The sequence below is a fragment of the Cheilinus undulatus genome, linkage group 19 (assembly GCF_018320785.1).
Source record: "Cheilinus undulatus linkage group 19, ASM1832078v1, whole genome shotgun sequence".
Taxonomy (NCBI): domain Eukaryota; kingdom Metazoa; phylum Chordata; class Actinopteri; order Labriformes; family Labridae; genus Cheilinus; species Cheilinus undulatus.
In genome coordinates, this window is record NC_054883.1 from 32,759,631 (window position 1) to 32,787,489 (window position 27,859).

The 27,859-nt window shown below is 37.7% G+C and overlaps 1 protein-coding gene and 1 pseudogene across 1 annotated transcript; both read right to left on the minus strand.

The window, feature by feature from the left end:
- Positions 1-4,931: 4,931 nt before the first annotated feature.
- Positions 4,932-7,557, minus strand: rpl22l1 (ribosomal protein L22-like 1). The gene is made up of 4 exons (XM_041814246.1): positions 7,482-7,557; positions 5,708-5,821; positions 5,307-5,428; positions 4,932-5,124 (listed from the first exon to the last, which is right to left on the minus strand). The coding sequence occupies exons 1-4, from the start codon at positions 7,488-7,490 to the stop codon at positions 4,980-4,982; spliced, it is 390 nt and encodes a 129-aa protein (XP_041670180.1). The 5' UTR covers positions 7,491-7,557; the 3' UTR covers positions 4,932-4,979.
- A 5,281-nt stretch (positions 7,558-12,838) lies between these two features.
- On the minus strand, positions 12,839-26,888 carry LOC121527258 (annotated as a pseudogene).
- Positions 26,889-27,859: the final 971 nt, after the last annotated feature.

Below are 27,859 nucleotides of genomic sequence, written 5' to 3' on the forward strand. Positions count from 1 at the left end.
AGGCTCTAAACAAGTTCATTTCTACTGTAAGAAAAAGGCATTTTAACATGGGGTGTGCATGTAACTTCTACTAGTGCTGTCCATAGCCTCTAGTGGCCACTAAAGGAACTGCAGGTTTTTGCACTTCTGCATCTGGGTCATTTTCCAACCAGAGGTTATTGCTTGAATGTGATGAAATGTTTTGCTGTTTCATCATTATGTCAGAATTGGCAACTTGTAGCAATTGCAGATAGTCAGCTAACCAAAGATATGTCTCAGGTTTGCAAAGAAATAAATCAATCTTACACCATAACCCTGCCTCTAATCTTTTTGATCTTCTATTAAGCTTTATAGGTTTGGATACAGGAGTAGACTCCTCCAAGGCAGTCACTACATTAGCTAGGCCTCATGACTTCAAGGCAACAGCTGAGCACACTCACATTCTCCACATGCTGAAAGTTTGCAAACAACAGGCTAGACGCTAGGAGAGTCAGGTTTGTACAAAATCTAGTAATTTTACTCTACCTTGTTAGTTGGCATGGTTCTTCAGCACCCTCTGATTATTGATAAATGCACATTGTCTGTGTAGAACGCTATTTAATCCACTACTTAGCCAAATATTTTGTTAAGGCGAAGTGTGACACATTGGCTTAAGACTGTAGCCATGAATTTCATGTTTCAGCTTATCTCTTTATTGCTGTATTTAAACCTTTAATAGTAATAAAGGATTTCTATATTTAGTGTGTTTGTTTAAATATGTTTAGAGAAATTTTTCCTTTAAGTCACGTGCAGCATATGGATGGTAGCTGTATGAATGTTACTTATCTGTAATAGTATACACAGACTCAGATTACAGTGTTTCCTGTAGACTGGGAGCAGGACGGTCTACTACTGTAGTATCAGGCTCTAGTTCTCCTCACAAGCTTTTGTTTTTTAACCGTCAGCTTAGGGGAGGAAACGGAGAATCATTCTCTCTAAACCTGGTCCAACCGTTGTTTCATCTGCTGCATCCTTTGGCAGAAACCTTCAGCACCAAATATGAGCTGGTTCATATAAATGGCTGATATAAGAGAACTCCAGTGACATCCACATTTCTACTCAGATAATTTGATCCAGTTTGGACCAGTACTTGACCAGTGCTGGCTCTGAATCTGACCGATATACCAGTGAAATGAAGATGCATTGTTTAGTATAAGTCAGGGAAGCATCAGGTTGTATTTAGGGTGCTGATGTTGTTTACCTGTGAAAAACATGATCCCTTTAAACATACAGCAGATACATCCTACCATCTTTTAATCAGAAAATCAACTAAAGGTGATGAGCATGATCCACCTAGCTCAACTTCTGACCTCTTATTTGAAACTGAGGGCTCTGTTCAACACCTATCCCACATCTTGGAATGGCGGGTTTTAGGGTACATTTAAGTGTTATGTAAGTATTTCTCCTGCTATGCAAGTCTTTGTTCTTTATGGTTCTTGAATGTATGAAAACGTTGATGTTTGAAAGCGTCTGAACTCACTGCAGAGCAGCTGAAGGTGGATGCATTCCTGAGGATGCGTGCTTTATACTCAACAGATGAGGGAGTGGGAGAGAGTTCAGACACTCACAGATGAGGACTCAAACATGCCTTTCTGTTTAAGAGAATAAAGGTTTTCACTGGCAGCCTGGAGCGTTTCAGACAGGACAGAAGCAAAGATCAGACGGAGATAGACACAGTCCCATCACGCCATGTTTGAGCTGTGGATAAGATGTCTAATTTTTATTTTATGCCGGTTAAATCCATGTCTCCGATAACCCAACGTTAGATTCTGTTCACAGAGAAGAAAAAAAATATTTATCCTTGAATCTATCAGGATTTGAACTCAGGTAACCTCAGTTATTAATTCTACAGTCAACAACTTAAGCTCCCATGAGGCTTTGGGAGAAAATTAGATATCTAAAGCCTCATGGGTAATCTGTGAAAGACTCAAAGTGTTACTTTTAAACTGGATATTTTAACTTGTTTAATAACTGAACACCCATCTCCTCTTGTAACATTGGGTTGTTTTACTTTAGCTGCATTATGAATGTTTAGTAAGAAATAGAAAGAAAGCATGCTAAAGATTTTATCATCAAACAGTGTTAGGAACTACAACAACCTATCCTCGTACTGATACGAGGATAAAACATTATTGCTCCTACCCACAGTTGATGAAGCCCAGACAATGACCACGCCTCATCCAGCCCACAAGACGTCTCAGGAAGACGTATGGAAGAGGATTAGGGCAAGGGGTGAAGAAGAAAAATAATGCTGTGATTTTTAGGAATAACATCGAAATGATGAGGAAAGAGTTGAAGTTTTGATGATAAAGTAAAACCGTATTAGTCTAAACTAATAAGACAGCAGATCTGAGACAAACACTTTAAGAGAAAGTTAGTTTCACATGTTCATCAACACAAGGCATTCTGTAGAAACAATCAAAATCTGCTTTGTATTTTTTTGTATTTAAACTTTGAAAGAAGGAGAGTGGGTGCTACATGGGGTCAAAAATTTCTACAGCTTTTGGGCACAGGTGGCCTAGTGGTTTAAGGTGCATCCCATGTACGCGGTCAGCCCGGGGTTGAATCTAGCCTGTGGCCCTTTCCCTCCAGCTCTCTCCTCCCTGTTTCCAATACTGTCCTCCTCTGTCAATAAAGGCATGAAAGTCAAAAAATGACACATTAAAAAAAAAAAAACAACAAAAAAAAAACGTCATCATCAGTCCTCACTGATGTTCTGATGAAGACTCGATGGAGTCAAAACACATAAATATCCCTGTCCAATAAAGGATTTTTAGTTATATCAGAGGGCCTTCTCTGGCATGGACTTTATTGCAAGTAATCTGGCAAGTCATTGTCTCTTCTTTTGCTGCATTTTAACTTTATTCTTGAATTTTTTACTTTATTCTCACAGTTCACAGCATTATTTTGTCATTCTTCCTTTTGCCCTAGTTCTCCTCTGTAAAGACGAGGCATTGCAGAAATGAATAAGATTTTAATTTATTCTTTAAACTGAAATGCAGTTTTACTCAAACACTAGTACTGTCAGTCAATTAAAAACTACTCCAATGAATTATGGGCTTCACAATTAATAAATCCTAATGAATCCCAAATTGATAATTAAATAAAGATGGCATTGTTGGTAGATTTAAAGATTACAGTAACACAACAATTAGAAAGGACACGCTTCTAAATGGCATCAGAACTTCTTTATCGTTTTAAACAGAAGTTGAGACTGAGGACAGATAGTCCACTTAGAAGTCAATCAAGGATGGATTAATCTGTGAAATATGGATTTTAAATAGAAAATTAAGAGCACAGGGAAATTTTAGGTGTTCCAATTTAGTTACAAAGCTACTTTAGCCGGTTGTGTGATAGCATCAGAGTGAGATTAATCAGCATATATTTTTAAAATTACTTTATTCACCCTTGTGATTAATATGAAATTAATGGAACATTTTGACAGCACTATAAAATACTTCTCATTGGTCAGCTAATTCTGGTTGATTAAAGAAAATAAAGCCAAAATGACAACAAATGAAGAATCGATTAGAAGCAAAAACAGGTCACTCTTACTGAGTTGATCTGAATGATCTGGATCACTAAAAAGAGCATTAGAGTCTTCTATGGATTTAAAGAGGCAGAAGTCTAAATGTACTTGTGATACCTTTAACTTTTTACCAGGTATTCTAAGTATTTTACTTTTTACCTGTTACCACTGCTGCTAATCATTAAAACACATTAACTTTTATAGAACATATTTGATTTGTAACATGATTGTTTGTCAATCTTATTCAATGTCTTAATAAACCATATTGTATTGTTTCATTCTTCCCTTAATGCTGTTTTTTAACATTTTTGTTAAATGTATTTATTTTCCCATCATTTTAATATTTGAAATCAAAATCTGCACTAAAAAACTGTCAGTAGAAGTTAGAATAACGTTCTCAGAATGACATTTCATCATAGATCAGCCAGAAAAACTGAATTTTGATGGCTTCTTTTTTATATTTCTTACTCTGCTGTCTCTGTGTAGTTGATAGTTCAATTCTTTCAAGCATCTGCAGCACCACCTAGTGTTCAGAGAATCATTACCCAGTTACTGAGTGCACAGTGCACATGTGGAAAGCACCAGCCACAAGATGGACAAATCCAACAGCCAATTTATTAGGTACACCAGGCTGATGAGCCCCATACCATAGCCTGACCATTAGGTGTATATTTGTAATGCTTCATATGCATTATAGACTTTATAGCTGTATAAAGGAGATTTTTTTTTAAATAAATCACAAATTTCAGCTTGTAAAATAGCCGTACAGTTCAATGTTTTTTTTTCTACTGATGTTAAAAACCACAATAAAATCACAGCAGGAGTTTAAAAAGGTCAAGTGATTTTTCTATGGTTTTTGGTGACAGAACCAGCCCCTTGGTACTTCCTTGTTTCAGAATCAGAATTGGCTTTATAGGCCAAGTATGCTTACACAAGGAATTTGACTCGTTAGCTTTGTTCTCAATGTACGATAATCAAACATTAATTACAAAAATAAACTAAGAAAGTATTTAAAATAAGGTATGTACAAGCTATTGTTGGCATCATTTCTGGAATATACAAGTCTGGGAGCTTTGATAGCATGGTTGGGCAGAGGGTGCAAGGATGCTGACTATACATGATCAGAGTATAAAACTGAAAGGTCGTGGACAGATCTACTTGAAGGAGATAAGATAATTTAGGATAGTTGATTAGTGCAATGTACATATGAAGTGGGGTATTTTACCTCAGCGAGCCTTCTTGCAGCATTGAGCTGCAGTGAATAGATTGATTACTTGTAGCCTTTGAGTATGGTAAATAGACTAAAAAGTTTGTCCAGCCTTTATGTGTTCACAGATTTCAAATATCTTTATGGAACAGCACAATAAAACCCAAACACAGAAACTTTCTTTTTCATGTTTATTCTCCAATCACACAGCTGTGAATTTGCTGTTCACTCGTCTGCCTCCGACTCCTCGTCGTCCTGACTGATCTGGAAGTATCTCAGCTCATACGTCTCCTTATCGGATGCCACAACTCTCAGCCAATCACGGAGGTTGTTCTTCTTCAGGTACTTCTTAGTCAAGTACTTTAGATACCTGGTGGGGGAGGCAAAGTCATTTAGTACCAATAAATGTCAAGGTGCTATAAAATAACTTCTATTTTATGTAAATTTGATCCTTTTTTGTTTATATGGAGATACAAATTCTGATAAATACTTGGAAGTTTTAATATTAAGTTTAATCAATTTAATCAATCAAGAAGCTGTAGCCCATCTCACCTCTTGGAGAACTGTTTCTCAGACGACACGTTGATCTTGTTCTTCATGCGGCCGACCTGGACAGTGTTACCAAGGTTCCCCGTCTTTCCGTTGACCTTTATCCTCTCTTTGAGGAAGGTTTCCTATCAAACAGAGCACAGTGACGCACTAGGGAAGAGAACCCTAGTTGATTAGGAGCTAGGGAAGGGAGCCCTAGTCCAGACACGACGTTAGCTGTATGAACTAAATTTACCCTTTAAGATACGTGTAGAAGAGAAAATGCTTAGGTCTCAAACCAATGATCATTATTACAGCTACAAAAGCATTCTGATGGGTATTTCTTTTATTTTCTAAGTGTCTAACCAAAATCTCCCCACTTTGAAGAATTTTAAAGGTGCAGTAAGTGTTTCAACAAGACTTACAAAGTTTGCAGAGTCCAGAATCCCATCCTCCACAGGGTGGGTCAGGTCCAAGGTGAACTTCCATGAAGCTCCTTTTTTGGCCTTTTTGCTCACAGCTGGCCTCTTCTGTTTTAGCTGTTTAGGATTAAAAAAAAAAGTTTTAAAAAGTTTTACTTTTAGAAATGTCTTTGTGAACTATTTTTACAGTTAGGGTAGAACTATACTGTTTTTCATGGCTGATAGTGGTTAATAATTATTTAGAGGACAATAACATCTTTAGAACAGATATGCATTAAAGTAAAATGCACAAAGTTCATGTATATATTACCCAGCTGTAAAAATGCATTAATTATTCACTCAAAAAGCAAAGCCACATGGTTTACACCTGCTCTTTAAAGTATAGTGTCTTAGGATAACATTGGTTATGAACTGGCACTTTACAGAGCTTGACTGGTTGATTAAGATGGATGTAATTTAGGGATGTACAATATCAGCACATTTTTATCAGCATGTACATCCACTGTTAATATCAGTCTCTATCGGCTGTAAATATAATCTATAACGACTGTAAATATCTGTTTATATCAGCTGTCAATATCGGCTCATACTGGCTGTAAGTAATGTTCTTCACCTGGTGTAAACATCAGGCATTAACAGAAGTAAATATCAGCTTTTCATATAATCTATAGTGACCGTCATTATCCACTTATATCAGCCTCTATCAGCTGTAAGTATCAGTCTGTAACAGCTGTAAATATTGACCTATATCATCTATCAATGTCAGCCTTTATCAGCTGTAAATATTATCTTACATCGGCTGAACATATTGTCCTGTAATGGCTGTAAATAACTGCCTATAAAAGGCGTAAATATTGCCCTTTATCAGGGGTAAGTATCAATACATATCAGCTGTAAATACTGACCTATATCAGCTGTTAATGTCAGCCTATAATGGCTGTTGGTATCTGCCTTTATCAACTGTAAATGTCAGCAAAGATAAATATGCAAATAAATTTGTGGAATTTTAGACAGGACAACCAGACCTAAAACTGATGACTCTGTCTCAGTTCATCCTCAATTCTTAAACTTAAAATGTGTTTCAATGACCAAAGATTCAGGTCTCATCAAAAGATGTAAAAGTTGGTATTGATGTCAGTATGAACTAAAGGAATTGGTAAATCTTGGCATACCAGATATTGGTTAAAAATGTTGTGCATCTCTAATATAACCATATGGAAATGTTTTCAAACCAAAAACGTTTATATTTTCGCTCACACTCATCACCAGCTTTTCACAGATACCACCAATAAGCTGTAGACACAAAAACTAAATCTTTAAACAAATCATGACATTCGTTACTTTAAACTTGTGACGATTTTTATTTTTCATTATTCTACTTCTTTGATAAACCAGGCTTTTACGATAACTATGTATGTCATACCAAACTGAATTATTACTTTATAACTATAATGTGAAAGACAATATGCACCCAGTCCATCAGCTTATACAATAAAATCTCCCAAAATATCAATAAAAACACCTTTTATTATAATAGACTTGTCCTCCTGTCAGTAACTATTGAATGAGCACGTGTAAGCAAACGTCAAAACTGCGACGAGCTAATGCTAACTGGTAGCTTCCCGCTGTGATTCATATTTAAACTAGTTGATTTTTATTAAATACCACCACAAAATGGAAGCATTTCATTACTGTAGTTGATAATGACAATGTCGAATTACTTAGTAAAGGAATAAACAATTAATTTCGCAATAATGAAGGAGCTCCTTGAACTTACTGGCGCCATGTTGAGAACTCGGAGGGGAAAGGATAAACCGGACGTGACGCAGCAGTGACGGAGCTTGTGCCAAATGGCACGGCCTTACCATAAATGGTAGAGACTCGTAACAGCCAAACACATAAGGATTTACAAAATCCCTAACTTTAAAGTACTTTTCATATCTTATGATGTTGAAATTATGTTTTTTTTAGCTCTATTTAACGGGGTACCATTTAATACAATAAGACAAAGTTAGATATATTCATACTGAAAAAACATGACATGTATTTTGTCACCATTTTATTGGAATTAAGGTCCAAAAACAGGGTGATTAGACTTCACAAAAGGGTCATTAGACAGTGATTTGTGTTGACTAACATAATACATTCATCTATGCATATATATATATATATATATATATATATATATATATATATATCATCCAGTGTGCTATGAGTTTTTAAGACTTGTGATTATTATTTGTGTCTTTACTGAATAATAATTCATCTGAGACAAGCCGTTTTACTCTAGCTTTATTTGTCTTATGACGCAAAATGTATACAGAAGAAAAGATAAACCTTGTGCTGGTGCTAGTGGAGATCAGAATAAAGACAAACTCAAAAAAGTCTACTCTATTTCACTAAATTTTGTCTAAAATATGAATTGAAAGCTGTCTTGTCTGTTGTTCCAGCACCATACTGTGTTAAATAATGCGAGTCCAAAGGTCAACTAAAGCCCAAACACACCCTGATAATAAACCTGCTGAGCCGGTCAATCATTCACAAACATCCCTGTTCTCTGCTGGGCCTCAGACTGGCTCTTCTCATTCAGCTGATTTCTGTGAACACAAACACATGACCTCGCCAATGACTCAGAGAAACCATGACTGATCAGATGGGCACAGTGGAAATAAAATCATGCCTCCTTATTTCCATTGTGCAGCCGTCGGTGTCTCATCATCACGTTACTGTTTAGTAGGGTGTGTCTGCTGCCATGACTCCAAACACAACAAAAATAGGTCTGTCCAAAACATCCTGCAGAACCAGTCCACCATTTGATTTAGGAACAGAGGATACTGAATCTTTTCTTTTTTTTCATTGTCCCTTTATGGGTGGAGAACAAGTTAAATTCATGCTCAAAATCCTGACATGTTTTAAAGCACAAACGAAAGAGAAACTGCGTGACAGTTGCCCTTTTAGTTTAGTATAAACATCAGGATGGTCTATTTTGATGGCCTTAATGTTGTCAGGTATTTACTTTTGGTCTCTTTGTATCAATGAAAGTATTTTAAATATGTTTTGTGAGGGACATATTGTTCATGTATGATAGAAAAACAATGATCACTGCTGTCCAGAAGATGGAGGCTTATTGTACTTTCATTACTTTTATATTTCCCTTTGAAATCTACAATTCTGAGTTTTGTGCGAACCTTTACTGCGCGGTGTGCAATTTCAACAAGACTTGACTTCTAAATACATCAGAATGCAAAGGGGGAAATGCAGAAAAAAAACATGGACACTTGGGAGATAGGGAGCTGTTTTCTGGCTGTAAAGGCTCAATGTTGTTATGTTTCCATAAAAAATGTTAGCATTTTTAATCATTTTGCAGAAAATCAAATGAGAAACCATATAATATGACCCACTAACTATTTAGGAACCTTGTGGTTTATTCGTACACATTGCATTTTTGATGAAATTATGTAATGATGGCCCAAGCTAAGGCTCTACTGAAATGTAATAGTTGCAACCTTGAAGAAAAATGGTTATATGAGTTCTTGGTTAGTGCAAAATCTTCATGATCAAGCATTATGATGGTACTGAATTTTATGTAAACACGAACTTAGGTCGTCAGAGATGTTTAGTTGTTCACTTAAGAACAGGAATCTTTCCTCTGGCTCTTGAAATCTGCAGATTTAAAAAAAAAAAAACATACCAGGAACAGAGACTATGAAACGTTGTGATTAAGGGAAGTTGAGATCACCTCTTATGAAATGTTTGAAAAACAAAATCTAATCTATTGTGGAGCAAATATGGAGTGGTTTTAGGCCTTGTTTTGAGGTAATAGCCTCAAAGACACACCAGGATACTTTAATTCATTTATCACTATTATTCTGCCAAGCCCCTGTGACTGACTGGTGGCCAGTCCTAGTTGTACCCCGCCTCTTGCACGATGACAGCTGGGATTGGCTCCAGCTTCCTGCAACCCCAAACAGCATAGGTGGTGTGGAAAATCAATGGATATTCTGCCAAGGGTTATCTTTTGATTTCTGGTGTTTTCATATCAATGATTGTGTCTTTTGAGCCTCATTGGGCTGGGCATATTGTTTGAACATGACAATATTAAAAACTAAATGAATGAGTACTTTTGGAGCCACTTTGAATGCTTTTTTATCAACTGTGAAATCCGTGAAAAATTCTCATAGTTTGGCATACATATCAAACCAGACCAGACTTTGGTAAAATGACCAACAGCTCACTTTCGAAATCTCAAATAAAGCAGATCTAGTAGGTTAATTTCAAAATTTTTAATATATATAGCTTAATATGGTCTACCAAAAATGGATGTAAGGCTGCATTCACAGCAGGCCTAACCCTGAAACTGTTTTTTTAAGTGGTTTAAAGGGCAAAAGTCACACTGAAGTCCAAGTTACTTAAATCATATTTGGGTAACTACTTGTGTGGACAAAGTCTAATAGAGGTCACATTTTAAAAGTAATATTAAATACAAGAGAGTCATATCAGACTTGAGCACAAAGACTTGCAGTGTGAATGCATCCAAACCAAAGCAACAGAGCATCTTCCTGCCCACTTAGGTTACTTTACTTTTTTGAACTGAGGAATCTTTTCAACCAAACCTCAGCTCCATAAGGTACATTCACGTCAAATTTCTTAAAATGAGGGCGAAAAGATGTTCATATCACATAGCTGGAAAGCATCACCTATTTTGAAACTGCTTTAATCTCTGTGAAATTCCTCCATGAAATGATAGCTTCGCCTTCTAATGCATACAGGATGTGCAGTTTTTTATTGAAAAGCCTCCTCTGAAGATTAGCAGAGCTCTGCGGAGCGCTCAACCACTGTGTGGCTGGGACAACTTCAGTGAGATCGCACCACAAGAGTGACACCTTAACTGACAGGAAATCTGTGGTTTCTTCTGTCATTTTGAATAAATCTACACAAGTTCATGGCTTTTGAGACATTTACAGTTGTTGATCGAGGACAACTATCCAATTCAATTCAAATTGGTTGTACAGATAAAACAGACTTTAATTTTAACGTTATCATGGAATATCAGACACATCAAACCAAATGCAATTTTTTTCAAATTTTGCTTCTGCTAGCATTTTCTTACTTTCACTTTAAAATTGTTTTATTTGCAAATGTCTGCCCCTAAATCAGTTCTAAGCGTCATACTTCGAAGCAGTGATGTCCAAATATTTGGCTACAATGCACTGGAGCGCCTTGAGGCAAGTCTGGGATTTTTAAAACCCACATTACAACTACACACAAAAAGGTACTGTAACACATGTTAAACAGGATTTTTTGATATGAATGTGGTGACTTTGCCCTGAATGTATGCCCTGGGCAAAAGGAAAACAAGGCCTGTCTTTTAGGTATCTACAGGTGCATCTCAAACAGATTAGAATATCATGAAAAAATTGGATATTTTTTGTCACTCTTTTCTGTCAGTGAAACCCATATATTGTTTAGACTTGTTACACATAGAGTGAAATATTTCAAGCATTTATTTCTTAAAAAGTTGATTATAGCTTACAGATAAAACCCAAAATTCAGTGTCTCAAAAAATTAGAATATCACATAAGATCAATTAAAAAAGGATATTTTAAACAGAAATGTCAGGCTTCTGAAAAGTATGTTGATTTCCATGCCTTCAATTCTCAGTTGGGCCTCCGTTTGCATGAATTACTGCATCAACGCAGAGTGGCATGGAGGCGATCAGCCTGTGGCACTGCTCAGGTGTAACAGAAGCCCAGCAGGACTTGGCCCAGGTGCCAAGTCCTGCTGGAAAATGAAATCAGCATCCCCATAAAGCTTGTCAGCAGATGGAAGCATGAAGTGCTCTAAAATGTCCTGGTAGATGGCTGCGTTGACTGTGGACTTCAGAAAACACAATGGACCAACCAGTCTACCAGGATATTTTAGAGCACCTCATGCTTCCTTCTGCTGACAAGCTTTATGGAGATGCTGATTTCATTTTCCAGCAGGACTTGGCACCTGCCCACACTGCCAAAGGTACCAAAAGCTGGTTCAATGACCATGGTGTTACTGTGCTTGACTGGCCAGCAAACTGGCCTGACCTGAACCCCATAGAGAATCTATGGGGTATTGTCAAGAGGAAGATGAGAGACACCAGACCCAACAATGCAGATGACCTGAAGGCTGCCATCAAACCAACCTGGGCTTCCATTACACCTGAGCAGTGCCACAAGCTGATCGCCTCCATGCCATGCCGCATTGATGCAGTAATTCATGCAAAAGGAGGTCCAACCGAGTATTGAGTGCATAAAAATCAACATACTTTTCAGAAGCCTGACATTGCTGTGTAAAACATCTTTTTTATGATCTTATGTAATATTCTAATTTTTTTAGACACTGAATTTTGTTTTATCTGTAAGTCAAAATCATCAACATCTCAATAAATAAAGGCTTGAAATATTTCACTCTAGGTATAACAAGTCTATATATGTTTCACTTTCAGAAAAGAGTGACAAAATATTGAACTTTTTCATGCTATTCTAGTTTTTTGAGATGCACCTGTAGATCTTTGTTAGGTGCAAATAAAGCAGCTTTTTCATGGCATTTAAAGCACCATGTAACAAATCAGGAAAGGCTATTTGCACCTGGTTATGGCAAGAAAAGGTGTTTTACCTTCCCGCCACCACAGCTATGAAGCATCATCTAAAAACCATGGAATTACAAACACTCTAGTTGCTAAGTTTCTTGCATTTCTCAGGACCCGTACCTCTGACTTTTCTGTAGATTTTATTGGTTTTTATAACATTTAATAAGGATTTTCTAAGCTAGAGGTCTATTTAAAGAGTGACTAAAATTCTCAGCACATATATGGCCCTTAAAGACCATATAATGTCATGCAAGTGTTAGAAAATGTAATTTACATCTGTATAAGGTCATCTTTTTATAGTATTGTGCAGGCTTGTGAAATTTAAGACTTTCCAAACCAAAATTTGCACTTTTAAAGCCTTCATTTTGGAGCACAACCTAATTTAAGACTTAAAACTCCATAGTCTGACTGGCCTGTAGAAACCTCTACATTTCAGCTGTGTCCAACCTCACGCTGTTCTTCCTTTAACTCTGATTTTAACAGGGAAATAAGAGACAGAAAAACAGACATCGTTTGCAGTTTTTGTCCATTTGTTTCATCGTTTTATTTTTGCCATCTCCAGTCAGGTGACAAAGGCCTCGAGTGAACAAAAAGTTTGCAACTCTACCACCCTCCCCATCCCGATCGAGTCCCTCAAAACAAACACGCCTCACTGCAAACCGCCTCCCACTTGTCGGAGGCCCACACCGCTACACACTCACGCCTCTCTAAACAAAATAGAACACTCCTTTTGTATTGGGGGATAGCCGGGGCAGCGGGACGAGCCCCCGACTGCCTCGGTGTACGAGAGGTGAGGTATGCCCCTCAAACTTCTACACAGACAAGAGACTGTCATCATGAGGGTTAATCACTGAAGTATGCTTCTGTTCTTCTTAAAGGGGAGAAAAAAATAAACACTTCTCTTTTCTTGGTTTTAGAGGTTTTACATGCTGCGGTGGAGCTCAAGTGCTCTGAAGTGCTAGCCACCACCTATCCCAGTGATTAGGAGGAAAATGGACCTTGTCGCGCCCAATCCACTCAGGAACCAGAGCACAGGCCATGCTGGAAAGCGGTATGGCTGCTAGAGGGACAACCTAAACCAGAATTTAGTATGTACAGGGGAAACCCCACCCTCCCACTGCTTTAATAACTCAAAAACATCCCTCCCCCCTCCCATCCCCTTCCCTCTAAAAGGCTTTAGACCTGCTATATTCAAGAATATAAAAAAATAATCATACAAAAGCTGAATCCCGTTGTTATTTAAACATTCAGGAATGTGAGTGGCAAAACCAACATGTTGAAGGCAAAAATAAGCAGGAATGAGCAACTGATTGTTATTTTTGAAGTTGTTTTATATAAAGTAGATCGTTACCAAACAAAACCTCAGCGATCTGACAGAGGACCACGCAGCGAGCTGCAGCAGAACTCTCCCAACAGCAATGGAAAAGAGAAACGAAAAGGGGAGGAGGAAAAATAAAAACAAAAAGATCAATGATGAGAAATCACAACAGAATGATTGAGGTTGTCTGTGAAGGCCGACGCTTTGGTGACAGAACCAATGAGAATGCAAGAGACTGGTTGTGGGTGGTGCTTGTTGCCTGGGCAGCAAAGTCCGTCTCCCTATTTGTTGGCCAGGACCTTGGTAGCGACAGCACATTCCTCCCCCATGGCAGAAATCACGGTGACCTGCAGAGAGAGCAAAACATGCCCGAGTCATCCTCTGAAACTTTGAACATGTTCCAAGATGGACCGCTTAACTGACTGAAGACGGACGAGAAAATCAATACCAGAACAGTCTTAATTTCAGCAGCTATGTTAAATGAAGTTCTTTAGATTAAGATAGTTTTGTTGATCAAATTTTATTTTTAATCTTTACTGTCAAGCTTTAGTCTAGCTTGTCAGTGAACACAAACCTTTAAGCCCAGTTTAAGTGAATAAAATACTCTTTACATGTTAGAAACACCTTAAGCCCTGCTTAATGTAAAAATCCCGCACCGTCTCTGACTGCTCAATTAAAATAGTGCAAGTATATTGTGGTAAAATGCCTCACCTCTTATGCACATTTGCACAAAGTAATTGAAACTCTTAGATTATCTTGTCTATCGCATAAATCTGCCCACACCCTTGCATATTTTATTCTTCTAATATTGTGTATTCAACATTTTTGTTCCCTTTGCACATTTTACAACTATCAATTTACACAGTCTTGTATAAACGAGAAGAATACCAAAAAGCATGCTCAAATTTAAATCTTATTTTTTATGCATTTAGTTTCTATCTAATGTTTAATTTCTGTACACACAGCAAAGCTAACCGGGGGGAAATTCTTGATGCACATGAATACTTGGCCAATAAAGCCAATTCTGTTTCCATTTATTTTTTGAGCTTTAAGTCAGTGATACTGTAGAATAAATGACTAAAACACTCAAAAATGCACTTTTAATACTTTGATTTAAAATACACTAATATACCTTGTATGCACCAATGAGAAATATGGGTTTTAGACATCCAAAAGTCCAGCACTAACATTTAAGTCTCCTTGATGGAGATTAAACTTAATTTGTCAGTTTTCTTCACCAGAAATATATTTTTAGCTCACCTTTGTCTAACCTGCCTCCTGGAAAAAAGGTAGTCAACTTTAAGTTTTAGTCAATTAAATCAACACTGTACCAGAATAATGGCAGAGATAATCCTCCCTCGTCACAACTATAGAAACACACTTACTGTTGAAAATGAATATTTAAATAGCCTTTATACATTACTGTAACAGACATTTTCTATTTCTGACTGCACACCTTGTGCTATCTCCTTTAGTTTAGTGCACTTTACCTTAATCCTAAACAGACTCACAGTAAACATTTATTCCTACCATTGCACCTTGTACACACTCTTTTGATTCGATTTTACACTAGTGTTAATCTTTTTGGATTAAGCTTACAAAGTTTCCTTGAAGCCAAAGCACAGCTCTTTTCAGAGTCTTTTTGAATCTTCTGTTATTTGTTTTTGCACCAAAACACCCAAGTCAAATTCCTCATATCTGAAAACAAACTTGATTCTGAAAAATCCACTTAAACTTCAACCTCAGAATCAAACTTGTTTATTAAGGTATATCGAAAAAAATAATTTCTTAAACTAATCACACAAGAGGAAATTTTCATATGTAAATTACATTCATTGCATGTCAAGTGGAATTTTTCAAGCTCTTATCTGCTTGAATTTCATGATTAAGCCGTGCAAAGCCAATGGATTTCTCAGATTACATGTCATTCAGTTTTACCAGAGGTTTTTATGCCTAATAAGCACTTAAAAAATATCAATCTAAAGATGGATTCTGTGTTCCAACCAATTCTCAAAGAAGTTATTTTTTCCATTCTTCTTAATTGGTCTCAAAAGGCTGGATACACACTAGGTCCTTTAAGACCCGATTCGCCTGCTGCTGTCCCCAGACAATCAATTTGAGGCTTGTTAAAATAGTAATAGTATAAAGGTAGGTATGGTAATGGTATAAAGATGTTTTTGCTCTTCTCTTGACCGATGTGAGTTAAATTTACCAACTGGCTCCACTGATGGTGAATAATCACTGACATATCGGCTGCCTATCAAGTGTTCTGAATAAACGCTTGGTGGCACCTAGGATACCATGGTTTTTTTAATCTTTCTGAACATCTTCCCTTCCCAAAAAAGCAACTATGGGATGTTACCCAGATGAATGTGAACTATATCCCATGCCATGATTTAAGTTAGATGATTACAGCTTACAGTCTGTAACATGAAAAATCTAGTACCTTCAATTACTTAATTAAATAAACTCAATCAAAAACAGAATAAAGAAATGGCTCTTGAAACGTATGCCCATTTATGCCCAATACTTTTTTTTGGGTGTTATTTTGCACACATTTCTGTATCAATGTGGAGTAGCATGGAGACACTAAGCCTCCATCTCGAGACACCAGATTTAATTTCATGAGCCGTTAGCCATAATCACAAAGATTAAAACAAAGCATCTTTAACTTTTTAACTTTATGTGCAATTAATCCAGAATTGAAGAAAGAATCACTTTTGAATTGAATTTCAGTAAAAAAAAAAAAAAGAACCTGTCTTCAGTGCTCTAACCTTCTTAGAGGCCCCTGTAGATTTGACAAACATGAATACAATGCAGTTTATATCAAGAAGCACTTACCATGAACTCATCACCAGCTTCAAACTTTGCTTCGATTTCTTTGCCGATATCATTTTCAGGGACACGCAGATCCTCTCTGATTTCACCATTGTCGCTCATCAAGGACATGTAGTTCTCATTGATGTTAACCAACTAGAGAGAAGAGAAAAAACAATCATGATTATGTTTATTCAGTGTTAAAGCAGTTTTATTCAGAGTAACATACAGAAAATCTGACATTAAATTTAGATCCTTTTCAAGACCCTCTTCATACATTTTAAAACCCCATTGCATCATCAAATTTCAGGCCAGTTTCACTAATGAAAGTTTTGCACAGGGCTTCTGCACACTTTAGTTTTTTTGTATAACCACCCTTTGAAAAAGTCAAAAGTATTTAAGACACCACAATTTAGAAAATAAATGCCACTTTTTTGTGTGATTAACCGTCAAAAATGAATTGAGATTTCTTGGTACGCAAGACCAGGACTGAATTCGGATTTAATGAACTGAATGAAAAGTCAACTGGTTCAAAACAACAGTTTTTTGCCCATAATGCCAAAATTTTATGACGTCTGGAACATGAAATGCCTCTGTTCTATTAATATGCTGTTTGGCAATAGAACAAATTTTATCAGGTGTGCTGCGCTTACTCTAATCAGGTTAATTATTTAAAAGAAGAAAAACCCAGTCAAAAAATGCCTGTCACAATCAGGGTGAGCTGCACGAATACTTAAGTGGGCAACTTTGTAGCCTAGATGTTAGAAACGAGGACTAGTGTTTCACAACACTACAGACTTGTTTAATCAAAGAAGGAACTATCAAATAAAAGGGGGGTCCCATGGGAAATTTAGAGCATCAAACACTGAATTCCCTGAATTCTGAAGAATAATTCAACAATTTGTGGGGGAAATTCAGTAACAAATACAAAATTATTGATCAAAATGAACACCATTTCATTCATAAAGCTTATATTCTAGCTTCTGTACTTAACATTTTAAAACCAAGTTGTGTCAAAAAAATCCCATGAGATCTGTTTACTGCTGCAACACCCAGCCAATCTTTTTTTTTGAGATTTTGGGCCTTTTCATGCCTTTATTAGATAGAGTAAGGACAGTGGATAGACTCAGAAACAGAGTGATGAGAGACATGCAGTAAAGAGCCACAGTCATGATTCGAACCCAGGCCACCCGTGTACATAGGTAGCGCCTCAAACCACTCGACCACCTGCGCGCCAAGCTAGCCAATCTTAAGGATAAATGTCCAATACTATGATAAACAGATTTCACCAATAAATGGGATTAACTTGTTAATGTTGCCAAGAAAGGTCCTTAAAGGTTTTGCCACCTTAGTAACTCTGATGCAGGGAGGGAGGGACAAATAAGCATGCTACATTCAAACTGGTATCAGAGTTTTTCAGACGATTAGTAGTTTTTCTCATTCAGTTATTGATATACTGCGTCTATTAACTGGTCTATAATACACATGGTGACACGTCTCTCAGCATGTTGGGATCTTTAAATAAAATGCTGATTTGTTAAATGAGAAATCCGTTTTCTGTAAAACTTACCAAGCCATGGTGCTAAATGTCAGTTTAAAAAAGGATAACTTGGCTTATTCTACAGAGAGGGGAAGAGTCACAGACATGGAGCAAGTATGAACATACAGACAGAACTTTTACCCCTCACTGTACAGCAGTCACATTGCTTTCAGTTTTATTAAAGGCTGCTCCCAAAAAAGAAAAACAGAGTCCTCTTTGTGGCTAAATTCTTTTCTTCAACTCATCACTTGTTTTGCCAATATCTCTAACACTGAACGATGCTCCTTGAGCATCACTCACTGCGGGGCTCACAAAGTCTCATGTAGGCAGAACTGCTGTAAATGCCGTACAATGTAACATGGACAAGCAAATACACAGAAATGACTACACAATAATGTTGGCTAGAAAATGAACACTGGATAAAAACCCTCCAAAATGTGAGACCTTTTACTGACAAACATAAGACATTAAGGCCTTACATTTTGGTTTAGACTTTTAAAGTCTTTCAAAGTGTCTGCAGGAAACCATGCATGTGCTGGAAAGATAAGAAAACACCAAAATAAAAAGCTCACTATGCAGACACAGAGGTGCATTTTGGTCAGATATCAAGTAGCAGATGGAGTAGAAGTAGTAAACACATGGGAATACCACAGAATGCAATATTAAAACATGTAGGGCCCTATGAAATCCGTTTTATTATTTTCCAAATTCTGTTTTAATTTTTTTGGAATTCAGTTTAACATTTCCACAAAATTTACCATAAAAAAAGAGTGTCGTCTATGTAAAGGAATAAAATGTTTACTAATTAAATAGAAATAACCTTAAATTTATCGAAAAAGGGCCACAGTTGGCCCAGAAGCCTTTGTTTGGATAACCCTGATATAAAATAAATATAACCAGTGTAACCATCAGATATTTCCAACATTTTAAGACACATCCACATGTATAATAACACATCCTGATGTTTATAATGTATGTTAAGAAATCCTTCTGTTCTCTCAAACACAGAGGGATAGTAACTTAATAAGGTCACATTAAAGTTAAATGGTTAAAAGAAAACCTGTTCCCTCAACTTTTCTTTACTCACAGTATGTAACAATGCATGCAGTTTGATGCTGCATTGTGTTCTACTCCTGACAAACGGTTTAGTGATCCCCGGAACATATTCCTCAGATATACAGTCCTCTTTCTAAACAAACAGCATTTTCAGTCAAATTCATTCAATTTCCGTGATTTCTGCGTCAAATTGTAAATTCTGTATTTAATCGGCCAATTCAGTGATTCTGTTAACACGGAATTCATAAGGCCCTAAATATGGCAGAGTTAGAAAAGAATCTGAATAAAACTAAAAAAAAAAGGTATTAAAATGAGCTTACAACCTCTTAGATGAATATAAAAGCTACAAAATGTGAGACTTTTGAGTACTTTAAAGCTTTATATATGGTATAAAGGTGTTTCAATGGATTTATCCCACAGGCAAATCCAAGGAAGAAACTGGAGCACACAAATTGTCTTCATCAGACAATGCATGTCGAAACGTTGGTTCTCTGCACCAGATTAAACTGCATTAAGTGATTCGTGTGCTTCAGTTTCTTCCTTGGATTTGCCTGTGGGATAAATCCATTGAAACACCTTTACATGTTACTAGTCCCATCTGTGAGCACCAACCTCTACCTGTGGAGAGGATGGAGCACAAGAGACTCCCTCTTCAGCTTTAAATATGGCTTAATTGCTTTAACATGAAGTCCCCATGGACACCCTGTTATGGTCAAAATAAATGACAGTAAGAAGGTAAACTTAAGTTCCCTCTACCAGAATGTTTTCCATAACCATGAACCTGAATATATCAACAGTAATTCTGAGTAGTGAAGTAGCATTAACCGACCTATTATCAACTAATGTTTTAATTGTGACCTGCAGGATGTCAATTTAGTTTTAAGCTTACTCTGGTAAAAAGCATCAAATAGCAATGTTTGTTCATTGTTCTACATGATCCCTTAAACAAAAAAAAAAAACATGCACCTGGTGAATTTTCTGTGTCTCCATTTTATTTCACAGATGACTTAAAGCTGCCCTCCTTTGGCTCCACTGTGACAGGCATCTACCTCTCTGGCTCAGTTTTCACTCTATACAGTCCAACCTGACCTCTCACCCACAACACCGATTGGCTACACATCAGACAGGTATCAGCTGCTACTGTGCAGTTACATGTTGACAGAACCAGTGCTTAAGTGCTTATTTTCCTTTGTTTTGAGCATGCCGTTTTACTTTAGTCACATTCAGTTCATTTAGTTAATCATAATAAATGCATATTGATTCAATAAATTAGCCGTCAGTGTCATGGACTACCATTAATCAGTATCAGCCCTGTAAAACCGATATCCATAACCATCAACCCCATTGTAAACCTATTTAAAGGACTGCTGGACACTTTTTGAAATTTAAGACTTTTTAAAGGCCTAAACAGACAAGTTTGAAATCAGGAAAGCACTGAAACTTTGCAGCTTGAACTCTGTACCAATCTGGACACCGCTTGAGTCAGTTATTCCCCATTTTCATTCATTTTACAAATCTTTGAAGTCAACCGATATACATTTGCCATCATCCATTGCTTGCATATTTTCATCTTGACCCCTTTTCTGTGACTCGTGCCTGGCTGCCCCATTTTTCCCACTTTTGTAGGCAATATGCAGCTTTATTCATTTTATGTGAACTACTAAACCTGCAAAACAGGATGATAATAATTGAAAATACAAACAAGGCGGTGTAAAAGAGTCTCTGCCCCGGTGCCACGTAAACTCAAGCCCTGTGACAAGAAAGTATGAGAATGTGGTACGGTTGCATTTTAATGGATTTTGTCAGATATTCAATATGCATCTATTTCAGAATTAATCAACACCCCTGGATACGATATATGAATATAGTTCAGAACTTAAACTTTAGTCACTAAACACAAACACACTAAAGAAATAAATTTAAAAAAATTCATCAAATCAGGTTTGGAATGGTCATAAAATACTTGACTACATATTCGAGAACTCAGAAATAAAGCGCAGACTGAAGTTTTAATGTTTGCCACTTTTTTTCATCATTTTGCCTGATGTATACAACCGGTGTCAGCTCAGCTGGTATTGGACTGACTGGTGACACTCCATGAAATATTCTATTTCACCACTTGCTTCCTGATTAAGAATTTTCATGTCAAAGTACTTATTGCTGCTTGGAAAGTTTGCTGGGCCACAAAGTATATTTACAGAGATATTACGAAAGAAAATTTAAGTGACTGATCAAATAAATGACAGCGACTGATAAATTGTACTTTGTGCACAAACACTGTGAGAGCCATGTTAATATATCTGAAGCAAAACATTTGTATAGAAACAAAAATATGAAAGGAGGTAAATATTTGAGTTTTGTGTTATGTGTAAAAGGGTTTTGGTTGGCTCCAGAAGATTTTCAGGTCTCAGATTGGGCCAGAGTCTTAAGTTTGGGTGAAGGCTGGTTTAAATGATGAACAAAAAGACTTGAGCTGACATAGGTTTGTTGACCCTACCAAAAACCCTACAAACACTTTCTTTCTACAGCCCCAACAGGCTGATATTTTCAACTTGAACAGAGGTTGTCAATATCATCAGAAATTTTTACTCATGCTGATACCAAGTTAACTTTACAAGCTAATGTCTGCCCACAGGCATCATGATGATGTCAAGTATCCCAAGTCTTCTGACATTTTCTGACCTTAGATTTTTGACAATGACCTCAGACTTGTAAACATCCAAGAGAGCACTGTAATTAGTGGAAAAGACCAAGTTTCAGGGAAAAAACTTAGTGGATATGGAATACAGACAATTTTTCTTTGATCAAAGCAGATCTTTGAGATATAAATAAGTTGCCTACAGCTACTCCGTCTCCTTACAACATTGAGTAAATAAAGGGATCTTAACTTTAAGCAGGAGCAGAGCTGGCAGAAGATAGGTGCCACACCCTTTTGCTAACTGCTGTGACACTTGTGTGACAAAGTTCCGGAGATGTTTGCATGGCCTGCGTACCTGGTAGTCTGTCCTCTTAATGGAGGGGACATCCATGTTGTGGGTGGAGGGGCACATATCTTCATGCTTCTTGTTGGTGAAGATGTCGATACCAACCAGGTTAACCTACAGTAGAAAGAGTGATGTTAGGTGAAGCTCTTTAAAAGTGACAAAAAGGTAAAACAAGATTTTAAAAAACAAGTCACACAAACCTTAACGGTGCAAAATTGCAAATGTCACAATGATCAACAATATAAAGGAGATCAGTCCAATCCTGAAACTAATATGTTTAGGGGACATATGGCTAGTCCATAAGGTGGATCTTTTCAGCTCATTTCTACGCTGTTCCGTGTTAAAAGGTAAGCATGTGTGCATGCTACATCATCAGCATCAGTGCGCAAGTATGCCTGTGCATTTTTCCAGGAGTCTTCATGGCATGAAAGAAGCAACCCACAAAGGCTAAGGAGTTTGGGTGAATTTTACGCCTGTTACACCAGCAACTTCCACAATGACAGGCAATATCTGCAAAGCTTATGTGTCAACGAAAGGTGGTTTACCAAGTTAAACTACTAAGAAAGCAAGCACAATTGAGACGATCACTTTGTCAGCTGTACTGAAAAGACAAGGAAAACATCCCAGTGATGCTAGAAAGAACAGAACCATGAACCAGAACCAAAAAGAACCATACAAATACTATAGAGGGACTCCATCTTACCTGGCCTCGACAAGATTTATGTGAATACTTATCAGTAGAGTTAACGGATGTAAAGGCCATGAATTTTACCACAGAATCCTAAAACTGCAACATGCAGTACCTACAAGCTAAAAACCACCACTGATCGCACACCAGTGACCCAAACTCTATATTGCTAGACTTGAGAATCATTGCTACAGATTTATCTTGTTTAAGGGGTTGATAACTTCTTTGGTGCCTTGACAGGCTTATAATAATGCAGTCACTATAAAATGCTTTCTGTTAAGTTAGAAGATCAAGTAAAAAAATGTTTTCTACACATTTGAATCAGAAAATAAGCGAAAACGATTGGAGTAAACAGATGGAAAATGTTTCTATTTATAAACAAGTCTGAAAGGACAAAGTACAGGTGGCAGCACCCAGGTGTTTGAAGAAAAAGATAAGGAGACATTACTAGGGCACTGCTTCAGGAATATTCTAACTATGCTTTAAGGGTAAATTCACCTTTGCATGTCCGTGCTTGCCTGTCTTGGAGGTGGACATCTCCACAATTTTGCAGGGACGTCCCTTCAGCACCACATACCCGTTCTTACGCAGAGCAGAGCACTGCATGGGGTAGGTGGCGGAGGCGCCAGACTCGCCAGTCTGGAAGTCAAGATCGGGATCTGCCATGGTGCGATGGGTCAGGGGCGCTAGGAGAAACATTGACAGATCATGAAATTTATTTTCAATGATGATTTAGGGTACAAAAAAAATGTGTTCACTAAAAAAAGGCCATAAGATCAACCTTTTAAAAAAAAAATTCATATAGAAATTTTTTGACATCAAACACATTCGCCATTCACCAAATTTACCATTAATTTAAAAATGTATTTTGACTGACAGTACAGCTCATATTGATACCAAAACCAGATCCAGTTGCATTATAGCAAACCAAAAAGCCTGGGGTTCAAGGACCTTAAACAGGGAATTCAAGGTTAGATTCTAAATGTTCTGAGTTTATGAAACTAGCAAATAAAATCTGCAAACATTCACTTTCTTTACTCATCTGCAGTTTTGGAGTGTTAATACCAAAACTGACATTGTTAGAGGTACATAAACAATTTTATCCAAGCACAGGTTACTTTTTGATGCCTGCCAGAAACTGTTTAAAGCCTTATTTAAAACATGCCGACCTTCATGCTGGAAAAACTGAGCGTTCACCCAGGGGCCTTCAAAGTCCTCAAGAGAATTAATACTAATATATTTAAAGTAATTAAAACAAATTTTTAACTGACATCTTTAAGATCTGGACCAGGTTATTATTTACTGCTACACATGTGTTGAAACCCAAGCAAAAAAAAAAAAAAAAAAAAAAAAAAAAAAAAAGGAACCAAGGAGCTCAATACTGGGTAACTTCTGGCTAACAAAGTCCTGCAGACCGTCTAAACCCTCGATTCTAAAACGGGTTGAGACCCAAACGTGGGTTTGAGAGATTTCCATTTGGTTGCAGACGTTTGCCTTAAAATATGTAGCAGAAAGTCCATTATGTGCGTTATTTTTGAATGTCAACATATTTCTTCTGTTGCATCCTTTATCCCATCTAAAGTCAAAATGGTCAGGGTTTTGATTAAAAAATGTTTAGGATTCCAAAAATTCACATATTTGGATGGAGATTAGTCATTTAGAAGGTGGTAGCAAGTCATGATACTACCAGTTGAAAACCACTGGTCTAAGGCCCCGTCCATGCAGGGACAAATTCAGGAGTATACGCAAAAGTTTTATTCCTGCAGAAACTGCATTGAGAGACCGTAAACGCTATTTTTTGAAACCAAATCTCAGAGTGAACAAATCTGTAAACGCTTAGTGCTTCGTCTCCGTGTGGACAACCAACGGCATCTTTCTTGAAACGATTATGTCATACGTAGCATAGCCCACTTAAGGCGCATGCACAGGCCAGGCCAAAGCTACTGAGCTTATTATTGCTTTACAGCAAAATCTGATGCTCCTTTACCACCACCGAGAACAGCATACACCAAATGCTCTTAAAGCCATCGCGGAGAACTACCAGAAGGGCAACCAGGAGAAAGTTTTGGGGAGTTTTCCATAATCATCTTTTTCTCTTTTGGTGCGTTTCCGTGGCAGCACTGCAGCACCACTTACAGGCTTGGCATGCATACCACAGCATTTTCTGTGATTCTGTGCTTATGCGGACATTTCCTGAAACAACGGAAAACTTTTTCAGAACAAAGCCAAAATATATCATTTTCATCTCCATGTGGACAAAGTCTCAACTACAAAAGAAACCTATGTATCAAAGAACTGACTCTTTCAATATCAACAGGACAAACAGAAGTTTTCTTGCCATTTTAATGGATTCACTCCTCTCAAGGCATGAAATGCATCATGTTGGAGCCTCTTACGCAAAAAGCTTACACATGCATGTTCAGTTAGAATCTTTAAGATATTTCTTTGGATCATTTATGATTGCAAGACAGCTTTCATTTACCCATCTCCTTTTAGCACCTATCACTAAAAAGTATTGATTTAGGCACAGTTTAAAAGGATCCATTAAGCACGGTTGTCAGAAAAAAAAAAGTAAAAGCACTATATAAAGTTCTACACGTAACTTTGGTTTTGTTGAGTTTAAGGCAGACCCAATAGGCCTACTTCAGCGGATATTTTCCCCCTAATTTTTCGATAAATTTAAGTGTGTAAGGACTGAAGTACTTGGTATGAAGTACATGAGTTTAAGTTTTTCACATTTGAAAGTTCTTTGGTTTCATGTTATTTAAAGCATTTTATAAGGGTTGCTGCAGTGACCCCCCTTGCTATTAAACCTGTGGTTAAATCAAAATTCATTTAAATTACAACATACTTCCCTGTCTGTTTGTTGACCAGTGTGAACACTGTAAAGCTACTTGGCACAAACTTGTTTCTTATTTTCATTATTGCTAGTTAAATAGCTTTGTCCACTGCAGCCTTAACAGGGCCCCATATTACTGCGGGAGCATTGCTCCACTAAACAATATCGCGAGATCTCAAGAAAAGGAAACTAATGAGGTGCACATAACCATTTAAACTAAAAATAATGTATGGATAGGCTTTGAGGCAGCACTTAAACTTAGAGGCAGAAATAATTACCTTGACTGAGCACGAGGCAGGGCGGCTGCGCCTCCTACCAGTACCGTGAGTTTGTCATGTTAGCAAACAAACGGAAACTTTACAACTAACTTATCCCAACGTTTACTTTTTATAATATTCTAACGTTGACAATGCTGATTGGAGAAAACATGAGCTCGGATGGGTTTTAATTTTCATCTTAATGAGGAATAAACGTATTTATGTAGTAGGAGCTTCAACAAATGAGCTGGCCTCGAGTTAAAAAGTGCCAAAGCGCCAGATAACGGTAACAAGCAAGCAAACAATAACGTTACATAAATGCCAGCCAATACCCTTTAGATTTCATTTACAGTTTAAACAGAGCTTATCTAACTTGTTAACAACGTTTAAATAACCATATTGAGCCTGAAAGCTTGTTATAATTAGCCAACATGCGGCGTTGTTTCTCGAACAGATAATACCGTTAGCCGGCTGGGTTAGCTAATGATGCTAAAAGCCGCTAGTCACGCTAGCTTTCCATTCAGCTCCGTCCAAATAAAACAATTACGTTCGGTCGACAGCTCCTGTTATGAGGACTGTTGTGTTTATATGGCGAACATGGACGAGCTAGGATGGTTACTAAATCGTGGATCGTGAAGACGTTCGAGAAAAAGGCAAACATAAGTAAAGAAAATGACCAGCGACTTCCACCGACCGCGCCGTCTAAGGCCGCATGTCCCTTTGATTCAACCTGGTAACGTTAGCTGGAACATGGACACCCACACCCAGCCCTGCCACCGAGAAATCAAATAACTACTTCCACAGATTCTCAAAACACTACACGACAACTTTAATACGTCAGAATTCGCGATAAGCTCAATTAAATAGCGTTTAAGTCCTCCGTATCCCCCCAAGGCAGAAACACGCGCCATGCCACACTTACCTTCCAAGAAAAAGAGGACCGAGAGTGCGCACGCGCGGCCAACTTTACTGCAGCATCCGAAGAGGAAGAAGGGAGGGGACGTTTATGTGTTCCGGTCTGGGCCTGGCAGAAAGGGTTGCCAGGCCTGAAACAGTCAGACATGGCAACCCATCTTTTCTGTTTCGACTAAAGGGGCGATAAGAGGAAGTAAAAGTCTTTCTTGGCCCCAAAAGAGACAGGACGTCACCATTTATTTCCCATTTGGTAGACCACAAAGTTTGAACGATTGCAGTACACTGTAAAAACAAATCCAACATGTTCAGTGCAGTATGAATAAATTATGAAGTAGCTATTTGGGTGCACCTTTGATAATTTAAGTAGTTGATAAATAACATTATACTGAGTTTCTTAACCCATGTAAGATCAGGCCTGCCAACAAATTCTTAGCCCCTGAAAAACCCAGTGAATGGGTTCTTGGTTCTTCCCCACCATGGGCGTCGCCACAATACATTTAGGGGGGGGGGGGTCCCCCTCACCTTTAAAAAAGTCGTTTGGACCCCCCCCACACACACACACACACACACACACACATTTGCCATCAAAAGCATGACCGGTCTACTCCAGCGATCTTCAACTGCCTCACAATCAAATCCGTTCCATTTTTCCATTAGGGGAAATGCCCATATCAGTGGAACCCACTCCGGGTTTTCTTGGTTACCTACACACACAGCCGCTTCACAATCAAATCCGTTCCACTTTATCAGTAGGGGAATACCCATATCAAGAAAAATCCACTCCGCGTTTTCCTGGTTTCCTACGCTCACAGCCGCATCATGCCAAGAATTGAGACCGAGAGAGTCGGATCAATGACAGCGATAGCAAATGTCAAAATGTCCAGCTTTTGCTGAAATACTTTTTTTGACTGTTCTACAGACGAGAGATGGACATAAGGAGTTTTAGAAAAGGAAAGTAAGTTAGAGTTGCCCAAGTTTTCCCTTGAGTGACCAAACAACTAAATCGCGTTCTTCCATGGCCAAACAGCCAGCTTTTCTAAGAATGTTAGCGGGCTAGCTACCCGAGCAGGCTGGCACGTCGGTCTCACCAGGCACCTTAAGCAGGTGCAGTGTTGCCAA

What these genes read in the sequence shown, in the direction of transcription:
- rpl22l1 (XM_041814246.1), bottom strand. An exon ending in TTCTGGACTCTGCAAACTTT is followed by an intron (nt 5,429 to 5,707) that starts GTAAGTCTTGTT and finishes TCTGTTTGATAG; the next exon opens with GAAACCTTCCTCAAAGAGAG. An exon ending in GAGAAACAGTTCTCCAAGAG is followed by an intron (nt 5,125 to 5,306) that starts GTGAGATGGGCT and finishes CTCCCCCACCAG; the next exon opens with GTATCTAAAGTACTTGACTA.